The sequence below is a fragment of the Carcharodon carcharias genome, chromosome 13, assembly GCF_017639515.1.
Source record: "Carcharodon carcharias isolate sCarCar2 chromosome 13, sCarCar2.pri, whole genome shotgun sequence".
NCBI classification, from domain to species: Eukaryota; Metazoa; Chordata; class Chondrichthyes; order Lamniformes; family Lamnidae; genus Carcharodon; species Carcharodon carcharias.
The window spans coordinates 33,469,190-33,487,641 of record NC_054479.1 but is presented as its reverse complement, the minus strand read 5'-3'; the positions used below and the strand labels follow the sequence as shown (position 1 = coordinate 33,487,641).

The 18,452-nt window shown below is 38.8% G+C and overlaps 1 protein-coding gene across 1 annotated transcript; it reads right to left on the bottom strand.

The window, feature by feature from the left end:
- Positions 1 to 706: 706 nt before the first annotated feature.
- psmd9 (proteasome 26S subunit, non-ATPase 9) lies at positions 707 to 14,538 on the bottom strand. The gene is made up of 6 exons (XM_041203226.1): positions 14,357 to 14,538; positions 10,715 to 10,817; positions 10,213 to 10,406; positions 8,592 to 8,693; positions 5,585 to 5,673; positions 707 to 2,553 (listed from the first exon to the last, which is right to left on the bottom strand). Exons 1-6 carry the CDS (start codon positions 14,477 to 14,479, stop codon positions 2,526 to 2,528), a joined length of 639 nt encoding a protein of 212 aa, XP_041059160.1. The 5' UTR covers positions 14,480 to 14,538; the 3' UTR covers positions 707 to 2,525.
- Between the last annotated feature and the right edge of the window lie 3,914 nt (positions 14,539 to 18,452).

The window sequence follows — 18,452 nt, the reverse complement described above, 5'->3', positions numbered from 1 at the left end:
TTATGCAGTAATACAAATGTTAAAAATCCTGATGAAGTTGTACCTTGTTAATGAGACATCATTGTATTTCTAATGGCATAACAACTACTGAAGAACATCTCTAGCCCTGGGGAAATAATTTTATATTTGTGCAATGTCGAATTTTTCCGCTAAGATAAAAAATTATTTAGTAATATAATAAAATTAAATTTAAAAGAGGTTTTGCTATTTCAACTTCCAATTATGCATGTCCCAATCTTTATTTCACTCTGTAAAAAGTGGCTGATAATCGGTGCATTTTACTTCTAGTTCTGTCGAAGGGTCATGAGGACTCGAAACGTCAACTCTTTTCTCTCCGCCGATGCTGCCAGACCTGCTGAGTTTTTCCAGGTAATTCTGTTTTTGTTTTTCATTTTACTTCCTGGTTTTCGACAGAGAATTCTTCAATGTGATTGGCTGCTTTCCATGCTTGGTGCCGTCACTGTTGCTGGGAGATCCCCTTGATTCAGCGTCATATTCAAATTAACATAAGAGCAGTGAAATGCAGACCAGAGATTCGGAGGTCTTTGTGGGTAGCTTTCTTTGAAGTCAGCTTCACTGCTGATAACATGAAAGCCAAATGGCCTTCTTCTGTCCTGTAAGATTCTACAAGTCCACCAGACATATGGCAATTTTGAGTAAAACCAATCTTGAATTGGAGACACAAAAATTAGGCTAAAATCACTAGTTAAATGCACTTCAGATTTATTCTCAGATTTTGTTAAATGCACTCAGTCACAAAAAAACTTCAAAAACATGTACGATTTCAGAAATGCCACACGAACTCTCAAGTCTAGTAATTATTTTATCCCATCACAGCAAATGACCAATACATATTTAAAAAGGATTTGCTAAGACTGGTAGTACCAGACAGTTCTTAGTGCCTGTAAAACAATGCCCGAGTAACAGGCAGCATCTTTGGGGAGAAATGTGAGGAAAAGAGATCATGAAATCACAGTTACGCTGAGAGACCAGAGAAGCTGGGGTTATCAACTTTAGATAAGAAAAGGATTAGAAGATATTTGATAGAGGTGTTTAAAACCATGAAGAGTTTAGATAGAGCAAATAACGAGTTTCCAATAGTTCAAGGGCCAATAATTAGAGGACACAGATTTAAGGTGATTGGCTAAAGTTCCAAATGAGGAAAACATTTGCACAATGAGTGATTAGGATTTAGGATGCACATGGTAGTAGAAAAAAATTCGATAGTAGCCTTCAAAAGGTAATTGGGTAGCTATTTGAAGGAGAAAAAAATTGCAGGAATATGGAAAAAGAGCAGGGGAGTTGGACAAACTGGATTCAAGTGCCAGTGCAGGCTCTATAGGCTGAATGGCTGCCTTTGGTGATGTACTATTCTATGATCCACAAAGTTGGTATTTTGGCGGTAAACAGATGCTCACATTATGAGTTGCTTTGTCAAACATAAGTTTGAGAGATTTATTCTGATAAAATCAAATGATATAGTCAATGGTTCACAGTGATGGTGTGGAAGATTAAATACAGCTTTGGTTGGATTATAATCTAGTCCAAATGGTAGAACACAGAAGTCCTTCCCCACCCTAGCACAGCTATTATAAAAACTTGAGAACAATATTTTTTCCATGAAGGGAAAGAAATGATCAGCACATAACCTCATCAGGGGATTTAGCTATCAACATCATCACATTTAATTCTATCAAAAATATGAATTCCAAATACTTCAAACAAAACCTTTCACACATGGAGTTTATTTTAATCATAAACTGCTTCTATATTTACATGAAATACAAATCAATATTCAGCACTTTGAAAGTGTAAAGGTCCAAACAAATCATTTAACCAGTATTAAAAAAAGTCAATTCAAACATTTGTGAGTCTTAACACATGTCAAAGTTCAGTAGCTATGCATTTCTATTTTCTTTCTATTAAAAACACAGCATTTTCAATTTTGTACATCAAAGTGTTGCATAAGTGTACTGAAACACTTCTATATTCAACTATGCACTTGTCCTATTCCCACAGCAGGTATTATACCAACAATCCTACTACATTATCAAAATGCTTTAACTTTGAAGCCCATAATATCCTGAGTTTGAAATCCATATGCCTAGGATTAGGAATTTACTACTCATCACACCAGAATGGGGATGAGAGTTGAGGTGGGGAGCAAAAAGTGGAAATAAGCAGCAAGAGAAATCAATTCAACCTTTCATCCATTCTCATATCTGCTAATATACTGTAGCAATGACAAAGGCTGTGACAGTCTTAATACCCTAGTAGCAGAAGAATGAAATGGTGACAAAAACTACGAGAGGGTTTAAAATTGAATCCAAAAAAATGTAATACGAGAAAAATTTATACCAGAATCAAAGAAAATGTCTACGTTAAATTCAAGTTAGATGAATTCAAAACCTATGACTGAAATAGGTGGCCCTAATGTTCCAATATCCAGCTTTGTTCCAATTTTCACATTACTGTAGTGTGAACATTTTGCTGTAAGTGAAGATTTTCTCATGCGAAATTGACATTTAGTTCTGCAAAGGAACAATATTACACCTGGAAAAAGAGAAATCGATCATGTGAATTATATTCTGCTCAAATATTAAATGCCTTCCACAGCAGATATTAAATTACATATTACACTGCCAAATATTTTGGAAGTAAAGTGTATCAAAACACTTGAAAACTTATTTAGTGATCTCTGATTTGCAAGTACTATGTACTACTGAAGGGCTGAAGACACAGTTGCCAGCTTGGAGTATGTTGCCCATCCCAACTGGCAGGCAGGGAGCAACAACAGCTGCAGGAGGCTACAGCTAGAGACTCTTAAAGAGACGTACCCTGGCAATTGGGGATGTCAGCAAATAGTTGGTGAGCAAGGGAGAAAGAGACACGCGATCCAGGCAGGAGGAGGGAAAGAGGCAGTGATTGGTAGGGGGGAGGTTGAAGGCTCCCTGAAGGGGCCTGAGTGTGCACTCCTAATCTTCCTGGCCCACAAGGAGGGAAGAAAGCACTTAGCTTGTGGAGCCAGCATCTGTCACCTCTCTTTCATCGCCGAGTTTCCCAACCCCGACCCCTGAGAAACACACGCAGCAGATTTGAAATCAGGTTCCCAACTGCAGCAGGGAGCCTGATTTAATTTTAATCAAGTGCTCCATCAAAGGATACCTCGATATCTACTGTCAAAAAAAAAGGTGGCAGCATCGGCGGAGAAGAACAAAGTTGACGTTTTGAGTCCTCATGAAGGGTCTTGAGGACTCGAAATGTCAACTTTGTTCTTCTCCGCCGATGCTGCCAGACCTGCTGAGTTTTTCCAGGTATTTCTGTTTTTGTTTTGGATTTCCAGCATCCGCAGTTTTTTGTTTTTAAAAAAGGTGGCAGGTGTGTTGGGGACATAGTCTCCCAATACTTAAGCCTTCAACCAGTTCCGCACCCACAAACAACCTTCTCCCACCTGTCATGGGGCAGTTAATTGAGGCCAGAAAGTTATTTTTATAGCTTTGGTTTTTTAAATTATAGTGTATTCATATAAAAAAAACAGACAGCTGGCAATTAAAATGCTATTAAACTAGCTTTGAGATTATTTCCCAATAGAATGTAAATAAATAAACAATTAGTTAGCCTGTCTCAGGGAATCAATAAACACTTAAACCCATTGTGTTGGAATGTCTTTGTTCTTTATTGGCTATGAACAGAGGCAGATAAAAGAAAGAGACAAAGACAGGCTCTCAGTTGGGTCTTCAAATAGAAAGATACTGGGGCAAGCTTTCGCTAAGCTCAGGAGTAGCAAGCAGCAGACCAGTTAGGAGATGTTTTGTTTAAGTGTTATAAGACAACCTATCAATGTAGGAAAGTGTATTTTGTTAATTATTATTATGCAAAGACAAATGATACTGATTGAATTAAGTGAATTTGATCATAACTGCTGGTCTGTTTTGTTCATTTGCTGTGAAATAAATAAATCTAGCATTATCAGACCTCATCTTACTAAATGCTCTTTTAGGTCTACCAACAAGACTGAAAAAGCAGACTTGTGAAAGAAATATTCAGTTCAGATCACAAACAAATACTGTAGGTATATCTATTCTAGGTGTTGGGCAGTACAAGCACATCCCTGAACACACAATACTCAGATAGGACTTACTAGTATCACTTTCCCCAAGAAATTATCTTAGCTTGTAACACAGAAACTTGGCAATTGAAAGAAAATTAATTGAGCTTTGAATGCTATCAAAGGATCTCTAAATATTTGAACCAAAAATTAGACTTCTGCTGCTATTGCTTTAAGATATTTGAAAACATTGGTTTTCGTAATAAAAACCTCAAACTCAATTGATGGATTACTTAACATAGTTTTTAATTACTTCTGAACAAATCTTAATTCTTTCAATCTTAGAAAAAGGTAACACTATTAAAAATGAGCTATCAATTTCTACAAAAAAACCGTACAAAAATATTAGATGGTATATTAAACAAAGACACAGATAACCAATTTGTCTTAAAAGATAGAAATAATTATGAACAGCTGCCCTTTTCCAATGAAGGGTTTTTGAAGGTTTTGATTTAAAGGGATTAACATATATCCAAATTTCTTTCACGATTCAGTGCTGCTGAAAGCTGTCACTACTTTGCAAAAACACTATCATAGCCTTGTGACCATCACAAATATTCTGGGTTTTCTTCCTCTTTAGCAATAAAACTGCCCCTTTAGTTTCAGCTTGCAGCACATGAACACAAGAAATTGAGCAGGAGACTACCACACTGCCCATTGAGCCTGCTCCACCATTCAATACTATCATGGCTGATTTTGGGTTTCAACTCCATTTTCCCTGCCAGCTCCCCATATTCCTCAATTCCCTGAAACACCAAAAATCTGTCTATCTTAGCCTTAAATGCATTCAACGATGGAGCATCCATAACCCATGGGGTAAAGAATTCCAAAGATTCACAAACCCTTTGAGTGAAGTTCTTTCCTCTTATCTCAGTCCTAAATGATTGGCCCCTTATTCTGAGACTATGCCCCTGTGTTTTAAACTCCCCTACTCTCAGCACCCACCTATCAAGCCCCTTTAGAATTTTGTAGGATACAATAAGATTGCCTCTCATTCTCACTTTTTAGCCCCTTTGTTACTGTTTATTTCTGGTATGAAACTTGCATCTTCTACCGTGAAGAAAAATATTTGTTCCATGCCTCTGCCTTTTCCTCAAGATAATTTCTCCTATCTCTGCTTCTGAGAGGCCAATGTTTACTTTAGCTACTCTTCCTTTTTATACACTTATAGAAACTCTTACAATCTATTTTATATTTCTGGCTAGTTTATTATCATATTCTATATTTTCCCTTTTTATCAACGTTTTGTTAGCCTTTTCTGGTTTCCAAAATACTCCAAATCCTCAGACTTACTAATGTTTTTGCAAGTAAACCTTTTTTGCAAGCACACTGCATGCAGAATTAGAACGGGAAATAACTTTTCAAAGACAATGAAATGCTCTCCAGTGACTTTGAGGCAATTTTATTTTATATTGAATTATAGTTGAATGTTGATGTATTGTTTTTACTCAATTATCTCAATGCCGTAAAACCTACCCCAACAATCCTCTTCCACTCCATCGCTGAGGTGTGAGACTCATGTGTACATTTTGTCCATTTCGAATAATTGTGATGTTTAAAGGTTTCTGTAAGGAAATATATTACTTTGGTAAATCAATGGTAGACAAGCTTAAATTCCCTACAGGTGTGATAACAAAGTTAGTTAGTTAACTTAGAGTCTGATTATTGCATTTTCCATTTTTTAAATGTAAGATCAGCGTAATCAGCAAAGTTAATTTTTTCATAGTTTAAAATGAAGAAATGAGCCATTTTGGCCTTAAAGGGTTAAATGTAACACGACCTTAATTTCTCACAAAAAAATCACTTTTATTTGACAAAATTGTATTGTTTTGTTGTTCTACAAAGATCCAAATAATTTGGAAACCAGTAAGAAAAAAAATGACTTGCATTTAAATAGTGCTTTATTATATCGTCTAGGAATATTTCAAAGCATTTTACATATGATGAGTTAATTTGATATGCATCGACTGTTATATTAGCATATATTGCAGCCATTTTATAAACAACAAGATTCCATTCAGTTAATCTGATGTTGGCTGAGGGTGGAATTTTGACGAGGACACCAGAATACCCTGCTCTGTTCCGAATCAGCAAGTAGGACCGCATTTTTGTACCTATCCTAAAATCAACACTTCAAACACTGAAGTGCATTCTCAGTGCTGTGCTGAAATGTCAGTGTAACTCAGCAATGTCCAACCCCTATACGTCACTGGTAATTGGACAATGAAGCCCAGGCAGTTCAGCTCTATTTGCTTTTGGAAATGACAATCTTGCCTCTGAATCAGAAGGTTACAGATTCAAGCCTCACTCTAGCAAATTGAGCAGTACAGTACTAAGGGAGTAATACACTGTCAGAGGTGCTGTTCATATGGATGACACGTTAAACCAAGGCTTGAATTGCCTGTTCAGGTGAGCAAAAAAGCTGCCATAGTAACATTCAAGTAAGGAACAAGGGGTTCTCCCAGTATCCTGGCCGACATTCCTTATTCTGCCAAAATAAATTCACATTTATCTGCTTGCTATTTGTAGAATTTCGATGTGTATCAATTCACTGATGCATTTTCCTATACGTTAACAGAAGTACTTAATTAGCTGTGAAGCATTTTAGGATTTCCTGAGACTCTGCTGCATAAATACAAGTTTTTTAAAATTTCCTTTTGCATATTTATATTTATTATTTGCTAGTTTGCTTCCTTTGAATTTTATGGACCTGAGTGTTTTGGTCCATTGGGGTCAGAAGTTTAAGATAAATGTAAATTAATGGTAACACTGCATTAAGCATGGGACTTGATCGCAAGACTCCATGAAAAGAAAAAGCTTGGATATTCCACACCCATTTTAAACCTTTAGTTTTGTTTAGAGGACAAAATACCAATTGAGCCAAGCTGATATTATAAAATGAATAGTAAAATTAACAGTGCTCAAAAATATAATTCTATCCCCGACCATTTCTCCTGTTAGGGATCAGTGGTGGTCAAGACAATTCTGGAAATTTAAAAAAACTAAATATATAACTACAAAATATACAGGTGTCGGTATGAATTGAAAAATCAATGTGCTCAATTCTTTTTAATGCTGTGTTCTATTTAATATTACCTTTGCTCTTGCTTCTGTGTATTAACTTTTTCACATTACATTTGAAAACAGAAATAGGTTTCTTGCCAGCATTTTTAGATCTGATGCAATGGAATATGGCAGAATTTATTGATGAGCAAATATAGTTACATTCGAATCACTCAAGTGCCAGGCAATGACCATCTCCAACAAGAGAGAATCCAGCCATTTCCCCATGACATTCAAATGATATTACCATCGTTGAATACCGCACGATTAACATCCTGGGGTTACCAGTGACCACAAACTGAAGAGGGTCTGCCTTATAAATACTGTGGCTACAAGAAGTCAGAGGTTGAGAATTCTGCAGCAAGTAACTCACCTCCTGACTCCCCAAAGCCTGTCAAGCATTGTGGGTATATGTACACCACATGGACTGCAGCGATGCATGGCAGCAGCTCACCACTACCTTCTCATGAGCAATTAGGGATGGGCAATAAATGCTGGCCTGGCCAGTGACACCAACATCCCATGAAAGAATAAAAAAAATATTTAAGATCTCTGCTAAATTTATTTACTACTTCTGCTTCTAAGTGGCATTCAGTAGGGGCATAAAATTACAAGAAATTACAAAAAGGAGATAGACCATTCAGCATAACCACAGATTTTGCACAGAAACCGATAATTTCTTGTTGTCACCTAGTCCCACATCCCTTAACTCCCGGCACCTAACCTTTTCTTAAATGCTGCAATTGTCAGCTCCACTACAAAAGCAATTTGTCCTTTTCTCTATCTTAAATCTTATGTTTAATCAGATCTACAGGCCTTCATTCTGGGCCTCTCAGTAGCTGGAAGTAGTCTCTATTTACTCTGTCTAATGCCTTCATAATTTTAAACACCTTTTAATCACCTTTCTCTTTGACAAGTTTCTGATCTTGCCAGGTAGTTTTTTTGGGGGGGGGGGGATGAGAAGGAGGAATTGCCAAAATGAGCACTTTACATTAGAGCAGGAGGCGGGAGAATTAGAGATCAAATAAATACATACTGAGCACAATTTCTAGCAGCTGGTTAGATGAAGTGCTGATTGAATACAGAGAGCTAGGTACACGCCTGCCCCTTTCCTGCATCCAAGGAATGATGCAGGCTCAGCCGAAAGTTAATAGGGGAAATAATTTTCAAATGGATTGTACTTGGAATAAGGCTGCATTTACATTTTCTTTGAAAATTCTAATGGATGACATTGATTTTATATTGATAATAACACTGTAATAGCTATGCTGAAATCCAAAGCTTATTAAATCTGAAATGTATTTAGGAAACTGTAATAAATCAAGAAAATTAATTTAAAACATTTTCAATTTTTTCCAGAATATGGTCCAATGTGACTAAAAAAGCAAGTGTTTTCCACAAGTATAATACATGTACTCACCCCTTCACTACGCTGAACCACTGTGGCAATATTTTGCAAGTTTTGAAAGTTTCGTGTATTTACAGAACCAAGTTCTATAATTTCATCGCCAACCTGCAAACCCTAGAAAAAAAAGAGAAAGAATCTAAATGTCTAAAACTGCCTTCTTTTTGAAACACCATTGTAACTTACTTTCCAATCAGTATTTGTTCCCTCACCAAAATATTTGTGTAGTGATGCACTTGGAAACTAAGTTCAGTCTTTGTGCCTCTCAACCTCATTCGCTACCACAAATCAATTTCAAGTTAACAAAAGATGAACTGTTAGCTTTCCAGTAGTGTAAAACCTACTTTCTATTCCAGCACACGATGCACTGGCTAACTGAACCATATGGCATGGTGTCTTTTAACTTCTTCCCCATTTCGAATCTCCGTATTTTCTTCGAATATCTTAATGTCTTGTAACCTCCCAAGTTGTTAGCAATTCCCCAAATCCATACTTGTGTCTCTCCAATCATGTTTCTGCCCCAATGCAACACTGAAACAGCCCTAATTAAAATCACAATTGACGTCCTCTGTGACTGTAGTGGATTATTCTATCCTGTCTTCTCTGCAATTATATCATCTTACTTCAACACCACTCCTTCATTGTCCAGATTTCAGCTTAGTGCTTATGGTTGATTCCACAATTACCTTTCCAGGATAAACCAGAATACTCACGGATTTGGCACCCAGCTTAATGAACTTCTGACCCCATATTTACTCCATCAAAGAGACTTCCACCTCAGTAACACCACCCACTTCCATTCTTGTCTCAACCAAGCTAGTGTGGAAACTCTCATCACTGTCCTTATCACCACCAGGCTTGAGTATTCCAACTGGCTGTCCTCCACACTGTTAAAAACTTCAATACATGCGAACTTCAGCTGCCTGTATTTTATTCCGCAGCAGTCCTGCTATACTGGTTCCAGTTCCTCAATACTTGCAATATAAAAAGCCCTTTATGCCTTAAAGCTCCTTGTGGATCCAAGACAACTTGATGATAAACAGCAAGATAAAAACAAAATCCTGCGGGCGCTGGAAGTCTGGAATAAATACAGAAAGTGCTGGAAAAACTCAGCAGATCTAGCAACATCCGTGAAGAAAGAAACAGAGTTAACATTTCAAGTCCGTATGACTTCTTCAGAATTATACAGTTCTGAAGAAAAGTCATACGGACTTGAAATGTTAATTGTTTCTCTCTCCACAGATGCTGCCAGACCTGCTGAGTTTTTCCAGCATTTTCTGTTGATAATGAAGTCTGTTTATGGATTTTAAGAACAGTTCTGCACAACGTTATAAGCAAGTATTAAAATTTTAATACAAAATACAGATTGTCCTCAACTGAACTGATTGGATATAATTTAAAGGTCACCCTGTCATTAAATTAACTGTTGTATACAACTGACCAGAATACTATGCAGTGCTTGAAAAGAAAACAAATACACTAGTGGCTTCTTTAATTTAAATATTTCAGAGCACAAGCAACATCATTTGACAATCATTTGTTATTGAGAAATATTTAATCATGGAAAATAATTTAGTTTAAGATGAAATATATTTTAAAGATAATGTTGGGTAAATGCAGATTTTTCTATACTCACTGAAGTACTGGCAGGTGAATCTGGACTAACAGTGTCTACTTTGGCAAAAGCAGTTGGTACACTATTCTCCTGTTCCGTTGCTTCTTGATGAACTTCTGCCTCATCCAGTCTATGCTTTTCCTTGTCACGTGCATGCAGCTGGTGGAGTGCTTCCTCAATTTGTTTCATCAAGGCTTTATGATCATTTTGTAGACCTTACGAAAACAAGTAACATCCATAGCATATTTACAATAATGTTAGTGAAATAATAGGGCACAGCAACTCCTTTACAAACTCCAGTCACGAGCCTGAAAAAAAATCATCTACACAAAAGTGACAAATCTGAATGACAGCCATGCTTTTAGTTTGAATTAGAAGGGCCCAGTATTGTATTCATAGCATTATCATGCTTCAGGTACTCATTTTTAATTGCACCGAAAACTGTTAACATTGATAGCTTAAAGCATAATCACTTCCTTTTTAGTACATTACAACATTTTAAAAATATATCAGTATTACTTACAAATTATATTATGTCGGGCTGTTCGGACTTCGTAAATATTAATATCTGTTCGTGGATATCCCTCAACATCAACTAAAGGCTCATCCATTCCAGCTCTGTTTTGCTAAAAAGTCACAGGTTCAACAGCTATAATTAGTATTAAAATGCAATGAAATACTTGAAAACAATCATTTTTGGCTGGTTTTGCTCCTATTCTGTGCCCAGCCTAATGCCAACATATTTCATTTACTACTGGGTTTAAAGGTGATTGGCAAAAGAGCCAGAGGAGACACACGGACTTTTGTAACACAGCAAGTTATGATGATCTGAAATGCAATGCCTGAAAGTGTGGTTGGTGGAAGCAGATTCAAGAATAACACTCAAAAGACAACTGGATAAGTACTTAAAGGGAAAAAAATACAGGGCTGTGGGGCAAAAGCAGGGGAGTGGGATTAATTGAATAGCTCCACCAAAGGGCTGGCATTGGCATGATAGGCCAAATTGCCTCCTTTTGTGCTATATCATTCAATAACTTTATAATGTAATTCTAATAAATGCCAATGCGAGATAACATGAAACAATTTATCATGGTTTTAATATTTATTCATCATGCCACTGAATAAATAAATAATTCAATGATTTGAGCAACAAATGTACTGCTACATCATATAATCCAAGCTAAAAGCAAAAAACTGCGGATGCTGGAAATCCAAAACAAAAACACCTGGAAAAACTCAGTAGGTCTGGCAGCATCTGCGGAGAGGAACTTTCCTCTCAGATGCTGCCAGACCTGCTGAGTTTTTCCAGGTATTTTTGTTTTATATAATCCAAGCTGATGTATTTAAAATGTGTGCCTGAATCAGGAATTTATATAATAGAAATAAATTTGTGGGTGTGGTACATTGAAACATGGATGTATTCTGTTTATTGATGTTTGATTATTTCATTGTATTAGAAAACTGTGACCATTGAACTCTAATGAGCCAAAATTTGACAAGTGTCATAATCTCTTAGAACATAGGAACTTAAGAAATAAGAGCAGGAGTCGGCCATTTTGCCCTTTGAGCCTGCTCCAACATTCAGCAAGATCATGACTGATTCTTATTCGAACTCCACCTTTCCACTCTATCCCCATATCCCTTAATACCCAAAAATTTATTGACCTTGAATACACTCAATGATTGAACATCCACAGCTCCCAGAGGTAGAAAATTCCAAAGATTCACATGGTTTTGAGTGAAGAAATTTATCCTTGCCTCAGTCCTAAATGACCAAGCCCTTGTTCTGAGACTGATCCTGTGTTCTAGATTCCCCAGCTAGGAGAAGCATTTTCTCAGCATCTACCCTGTCAAGCCCCTTGATAATTTTATAGGTTTCAATGAGATCATCTCTCATTCTTCTAAACGTCAGGAAATATAAACCTAGACTACTCAATCTCTCATTTAGAGGATTGTCCATTCTAGTGAACCTTTGTTGCACTCTTTCTAGGGCAAGGGTGTTCCTCCTTAGGTAAGGAGACCAAATCTACCCTCAGTACTCCAGGTTTAGCCTCACCAGTGACGTATAATTGTGGTAAGACTCCTTTACTCTCATACTCCAATCCCTTTGTAACAAAAAAGCTAACATACCATTTGCCTTCCTAATTGCTTGCTGCATTGGCATGTTAACTTCCTATGGCTTATGAGCAAGAACATCAGGTACCTCTGAATACAAACATTTCCCAGCATCTCACCATTCAAAAAATATTTAATTTTATTTTTCTACCAAAGTGGATAAGTTTGCCACATTGTATTCTATCTGCAATGTTCTTTCCCACTCAACCAACATACCTTTATCCCTCTATTGCCTCTTTGCATCCTCCTCACCACTTACTTTCCCACATTACCTTGTATCGTCAGCAAACTCAGTTATATTACACCCAGTCCCTTCATCTAATTCATTAATATGGATTATAAATAACCAAGGCCCAAATACTGATCTCTGTTGTACCCCATTAGTTACAACCCAACACAAAAACACCTAATTTATTTCTACTCTGCTTTTTGTCAATTAACCAATCCTCAATCAGTGCTAATGTTACCCACAATCCCACGAGTTCTAATTTGTGTAATAACCTAATGTGACACCTTACCAAATGCTTTTTTGAAAATCCAAATACACTACATCCACTCATTCCCCGTTATCTACCATACTAGTTACATCCTCAAAAAACTAACAGATTTGTCAAATACAATTGCCCTTTCCCGAGTTGACTCTGCTTAATCATATTAAGATTTTCTATATGCCCTTTTACCACATCCATAACAATAGATTCTAGCATTTTGCTCACTACTGGCGTTAGGCTAACTGGTTGATAGTTCTCTGTTTTCTTGCTTTCCTTAAATGGCAGGGTTATGTTTGCTACCTTCTAGTTTTTTGGGAACTGTTCTAGAAACTAAGCAATTCTGGAAGATCAAAATCAATGCATTCACTATCCGAGCAGCTATCTCTTTTAAATCCCTAGGATGCAGATTGTTGGGGCTCTATGTTCTCCTGTACTGTTTCTTAGTCTGGGTCTGGAACTTAAATGATTTTTCACTTGTTCATTTAATCATGGTTTGTACAGAGATGGGCTGGAAAGCTTTCTGCCCAATCTTTATTTCAGAATGGGAAACTCATGGCAACATATGAATAATGAGTTTTGAAAAGTTAAGAAATGTAATTGATACGTATCTGCTAACAGTTCAAGTGTGAAGTGGACAATCATATTTCCAACCTCCATTCATGTAGCTACCATGAAAATTGATGATTTTAGGATTACTTAAATACTCAGTAGTTCACTAACTTGCATGTTGCTGATGATTTGTTTTACTTTTGGCCAGGCTTTATGCAAGAGAAAAATGACAGTTCAAATTCCCTCCTCACACAGTAATTCATGCGCACAAGCACTGTTTATTTCAGGCATGCCTGGTGATTCTCGTGGCGCTTGCATTGTGCTAGATCACCATATGCCTGGAAAATAACACATTGCTCTGGCGCTATGCAAATGAGTAAAGCAACTACAGAAAGGCAGCAGTATCATGAGAAGTTGTCAGAGATTATCCACCCACCCCCACCCCCCACCATTCCCCCTTTCCCCCACGTGTGGAGTCACATTTATACATGTAGTCACAGAAAACACACACCTTCCACCACAGGAAGAGTGCAAATCCATCCTGTGCTCTCACACAAAGGCATGATGTAGAGATGGATGGTGGTCCAACTAGAAAAACATAAAGGGCGTGCGTCACTGAGGAACTGCATTCCTAAACCAGCTGTTTTCCAAACTCCTCCATGAACATGAACTGGAAAAAACTCATATCCTCCGACAAGGCAGAGGACGGGCACAAAGTAAAAAAAAATCCTGAAAACTGAATGGAATAAGAAAGGAATTTAATTTGCTCAGCTATATTGAAGCAATTGTCTTAGTCAGGGCTGTTCCTCAGTTGGAGGTTGTTTTCGAGTTATCAGCTTTTCCGAGTTCGGTGGGCTGAGAACTCTCATACTTGGGTGGAATATAAACAGTACACGGTGGTAAACAGCTGCTGCCAAACCCCAGCACTGGCGCTGCTGCCTAATGCCCAGTAGTGAGAGCAGCTCGATTCTTAAGGACGCTGTATGGGCGAGACCTCCTTCCACACTCACCCCCTCCAAAATATCATAGTAAGCTTTGATCTGAGCCTCGATGACATCTTTCTTCTTCACCAGCTGCTGTACATCAGCCACCGTCACGCTATGCCCTGAGCTCTCCGAGCCCTCGTCCGACATTGTCCTGCTGACGAACTACGGCTCGCGCCAGCGGTCGGCCTGAACGGTCCGTTCCCCCTCCTCAAAACGCAACCGCAAAGTTCAAAATACAAGTGCAATCGGCGGGCGCAATCTTGGCAGCCTCACCGGTTGCGGCGATCTGTGTGAATCCGGGACAGAGTGTGTTTCCGTCGTGGAGTTTAGATATTATTCGTTGTTTTCAACTAATTATAATTCGGCTTAACAAAGTGAAAGTGAAGAATCTGGAACTGTAGGACTGTGAATGTGGCCCTTTGGTGTCGCAGTTGCTTTTCTTTCCCCACCCCCGGCCTGGTTTAAGCCCACCCCCCCGGGCCTGGTTAATTTAAGCCCCCCCAGCAGCCTGGTTAATTCAAGCCCCCGCCCCAGCAGCCTGGTTAATTCAAGCCCCCCCCCAGCAGCCTGGTTAATTCAACCCCCCGACCCCCTCAGCCTGGTTAATTTAAACCCTCCCCAAAGCTCCAGCCCAGCCAGTTTCCACATGATCTTGACTTGAGGTCATGCAAAACAGCTACCCACATTCTAAATCACGTCATCTTTGTTATACATGATCGTATTATCTGTAAAGAGTCAGGGACTAATTGTTAGATGGAAGTGTTTCAGGGGCCACTTTTTACAGCTGCTCTAGAGATTCATGGAATATGTAACAGAACCAGGTCCTTCGATTTTAAGTGGCAGCATAGCAAATATTAAGCATAATGAGCTCTCATCTTTTCATGCTTAAAGTGTGATTATTACCAACATCTGGGAACCGAAAGCCAACAAGTCAGTCTCCTTCTCCCATCACCCCTGTGCTCATTGACCTACATTGGTTCCTGGTTAAGCAATGCCTTGATTTTAAAATTCTCAGCTTGTTTTAAAATCTCTCCAAAACCTCAGCTCCTTCCTATAATCTCCTTCAGCCACACAACACTCCAAGGTATCTGTGCTCCTTGAATTCTGGCCTTGAGTAACCTGATTTTAATCACTCCACCTTGCATCCAGCTGCCTAGGCCCTTGAGCTCTGCAATTCTCTCCCTAAGCTTTTCTACCTCTTTCCTTCTTTTAAGACTGTTTCCTAAAACCTACCTCTTTGATCAAGCTTTTGGCCATCGGCCCTAATGTCTCCTTTACGAAACTCAGTGACAAATGCCACTTTATGATGCTCCTGTGAAGCACCTTGGGACGTATTATAGTAATGGTGCTACATAAATACAAGTTGTTGCATACAGACAGGCAGGCAGGTGTTTCTGTAACTTTCATTGTGAGTCCTGTGTTGTGTGTCGCTTCCCTGGTCCGTGGGTAAAGGATACCACAGAGAGTGCAAAATATTCTGCAGGGAGAAGGGAGCGAGCCAGAAGTTGTGGTACGTATTGCCACATAGGGAGAGTAAGTATGGAGGTCTTTCTTTAGATTTTCAGGAGCTAGGGAGGAAGTTAAAAAGTTGGACACACTAGCAAGAGTAGAAATATGAAGGTAAGGATACTCAGTGCATGATTTAGAAATGTGGTGCAGGAGCGAGGGCTTCAGATTTGAGGGAAATTGAGATCAATTCTGTGGAAGGAGGCACCTATTCAACAGGACTGGGGCCAATGTGCGGCAAAGTTTACTAGTATGATTGTGGAAGGTTTAAACTGAATTGGTAGGGAGATGGGAACCCACATATAAAAGTAGAAAAGAGGAATAGGGTGCATAAAGGAGTGATTGTGTTGGGTCATATTAGAGAAGGAAGTGGTACTATATTGGATAGGAGCAGACTAAGAAGGACAACCAACAATACAAAGATAGGCTAACAATGCATGTATGTGAACAGAAAATGCTGTGAATTAGGTTGGTGAGCTGCAAGCACAATAGCCATGTGGGAAGTGATTTAGTGGCAATAGTGGAAATTAGCTTAAAAGTGGTGAAAGCAAAATACTACGGATGCTGGAAATCTGAAACAAAACCAGAAAATATTGGAAATACTTCTTCAAAGGTTCATAGGACTCAAAACATTAACTTCTGTTTCTGTCTCCACAGATGCTGCTAGACCTGATGAGTTTTTCCAGCATTTTCTGTTTTTGTTAAAAGTGGTGAAGTCTAGGTGCTTAATATTCAAGGAAACAAAGTGTTCAGAAGTGATGGGGAAGAAAGAAAAGTAGGTGGGGTGGCAGTATTGATGAGGGAAGACATTGTATTGTTGGAAAGAGAGGATGACCCGGGTGGGAAAATTGTGCTGGTGGGTGTGGTGGGGTGGGTGGGGGTAGTGGTATTCTATAGGAGCAATATGTTCTCAGTCCACCTAGGAAGGAGGGAGTTTGCTAGATCTGGTGCTGGGGAATGAGGTGGGGAAAGACTTGGGTAAGAGTGATCATTGTATTATAAGGTGTTGAATAACCAGGGAGAAGAGCAAAGAACAATCTAAAGTAGAATGTCTAAATTGGAAGAGGGCTAATTTCAATGGGATGAGAAGGGATCTAGCCAGGGTAAAATAGAACCAAAGACCAACAGGAAAATCTGTAACTAAACGTTGGATGATCTGTAAGGAAGTGATGTGTCAGGTACAGGCTAGGTGCATTCCAACAAGGCTGAAAGGTAGGGGAATCAAGGCCCCAGCTCCTTGGATGTTGAAGGAGGTAGACAATATGAAGAAAAAAATAAAGGGTCTATAATGCATTTAAGATGAATTTGTCAAACGAGAACCAGGTCAAATACAATAACTTGAAAGGAGAAATGAAGAGAAAAATAAGACAGGGAAAGAGAGAATATGAGAATAGAATGGCAGATAACATAAAAGAGAACCGAAAAAATCTGCTGTAGTACATAATGAGGCTAGGCTGAGAGTCCAGAAATCCATTAGTCTGTTGAAACACCTGAGCCCCAGGGAAAACATTACTTGATTGACAGCTCTGGCTCTCCAATTTCTGCTATCAATTGCACAATGTTTACTTACACAAGGTTAAGTGTTTCACATGCTTAGGTTTCTGCTATTGATACTTTAAAGGGTCTGGGTGATTGACATTTTTATTGCCCTATATTAAAAGGAGTTTTTAAAAAACTTTGTGGAAAGTTATGAATTACTTTTTACACACATCCTATTGTCACTATAGGGTTCCTTGGTCCTATACAGTGTATAGTAGGTCAATGGGCATGAAAGTGCCACAGCTTGGCAAAGGGGGCATGAGGGTAGGTGGAGGGGCAAAGCAGATATGAGGGACCATGGGGCTTGTTTGGGGGCATACCTTGGATAAGGGGTATGAGGAGGACTTTTTGAACTTACCTTTCAAAAGGTTCCCTCATGCAGGCTATGGTTCACAACACCTGAGGAGCCGTGCACCACAACTCTTTAAAAAGCTGGCCTGGCTCCATGAAAATTGTGAAGGTGTAGAACATACCTATCTCTGCAATGGAGCTGGCCAGGTTGGGCTGCAGGGTGTGGGCTCACAACCCGAACCAGTCCACACCCTTAATAGGGTCTGGTGATAGCCTTAGAATGGGGTCTGGAGTCCATGAATCGGGACCTGCCCACCATTTTTAAAAGGCTCCCAAGTCATCCTGACTGGGTGAAAATCCAGGCCATCAAGAGAACAATTAACAAAGTATATGGGATCTTGGGCTTCATAGAGCAGGCAAGCTATGCTGAACCTGTATAAAACTCTGGTTTGCTGCAATTAGAATATTGCATCCAGTTCTGGTTACGGTAATTTAGGAAAGATGTGAGGGTCCTTGAGAGGGTGCAGAGGAAGTTTACCAGATTGTTCCAGAGATGAGTGAGTTTAGCTACAATGTCAAATGGAGAAGCTAAGGTTGTATTTAAACCAAAAGAGATCATGACAGGTTTATGTAAGGTAGGCAAGAAAAGCTGTTCCCTTTAGCTGATGGAACAAGGACAAGGGACACTGATTTAAGGTCTTGGGCAAAAGATGCATGGGGGATGTGACCTGCAACTCACTGCCTTACGAGGATGGAGGAAACAGGAGATAAAGAATAATGTCAA

Excerpts from the sequence above, each read along its gene's own strand:
- psmd9 (XM_041203226.1), bottom strand. The coding sequence starts at position 14,479 with ATGTCGGACGAGGGCTCGGAGAGCTCAGGGCATAGCGTGACGGTGGCT. Across the intron at positions 5,674-8,591 it reads TGGTTCAGCGTAGTGAAGGG|AAACCTTTAAACATCACAAT; the intron begins GTGAGTACATGT and ends ATTTCCTTACAG. Across the intron at positions 2,554-5,584 it reads AGTGGAAGAGGATTGTTGGG|GTGTAATATTGTTCCTTTGC; the intron begins GTAGGTTTTACG and ends CTCTTTTTCCAG.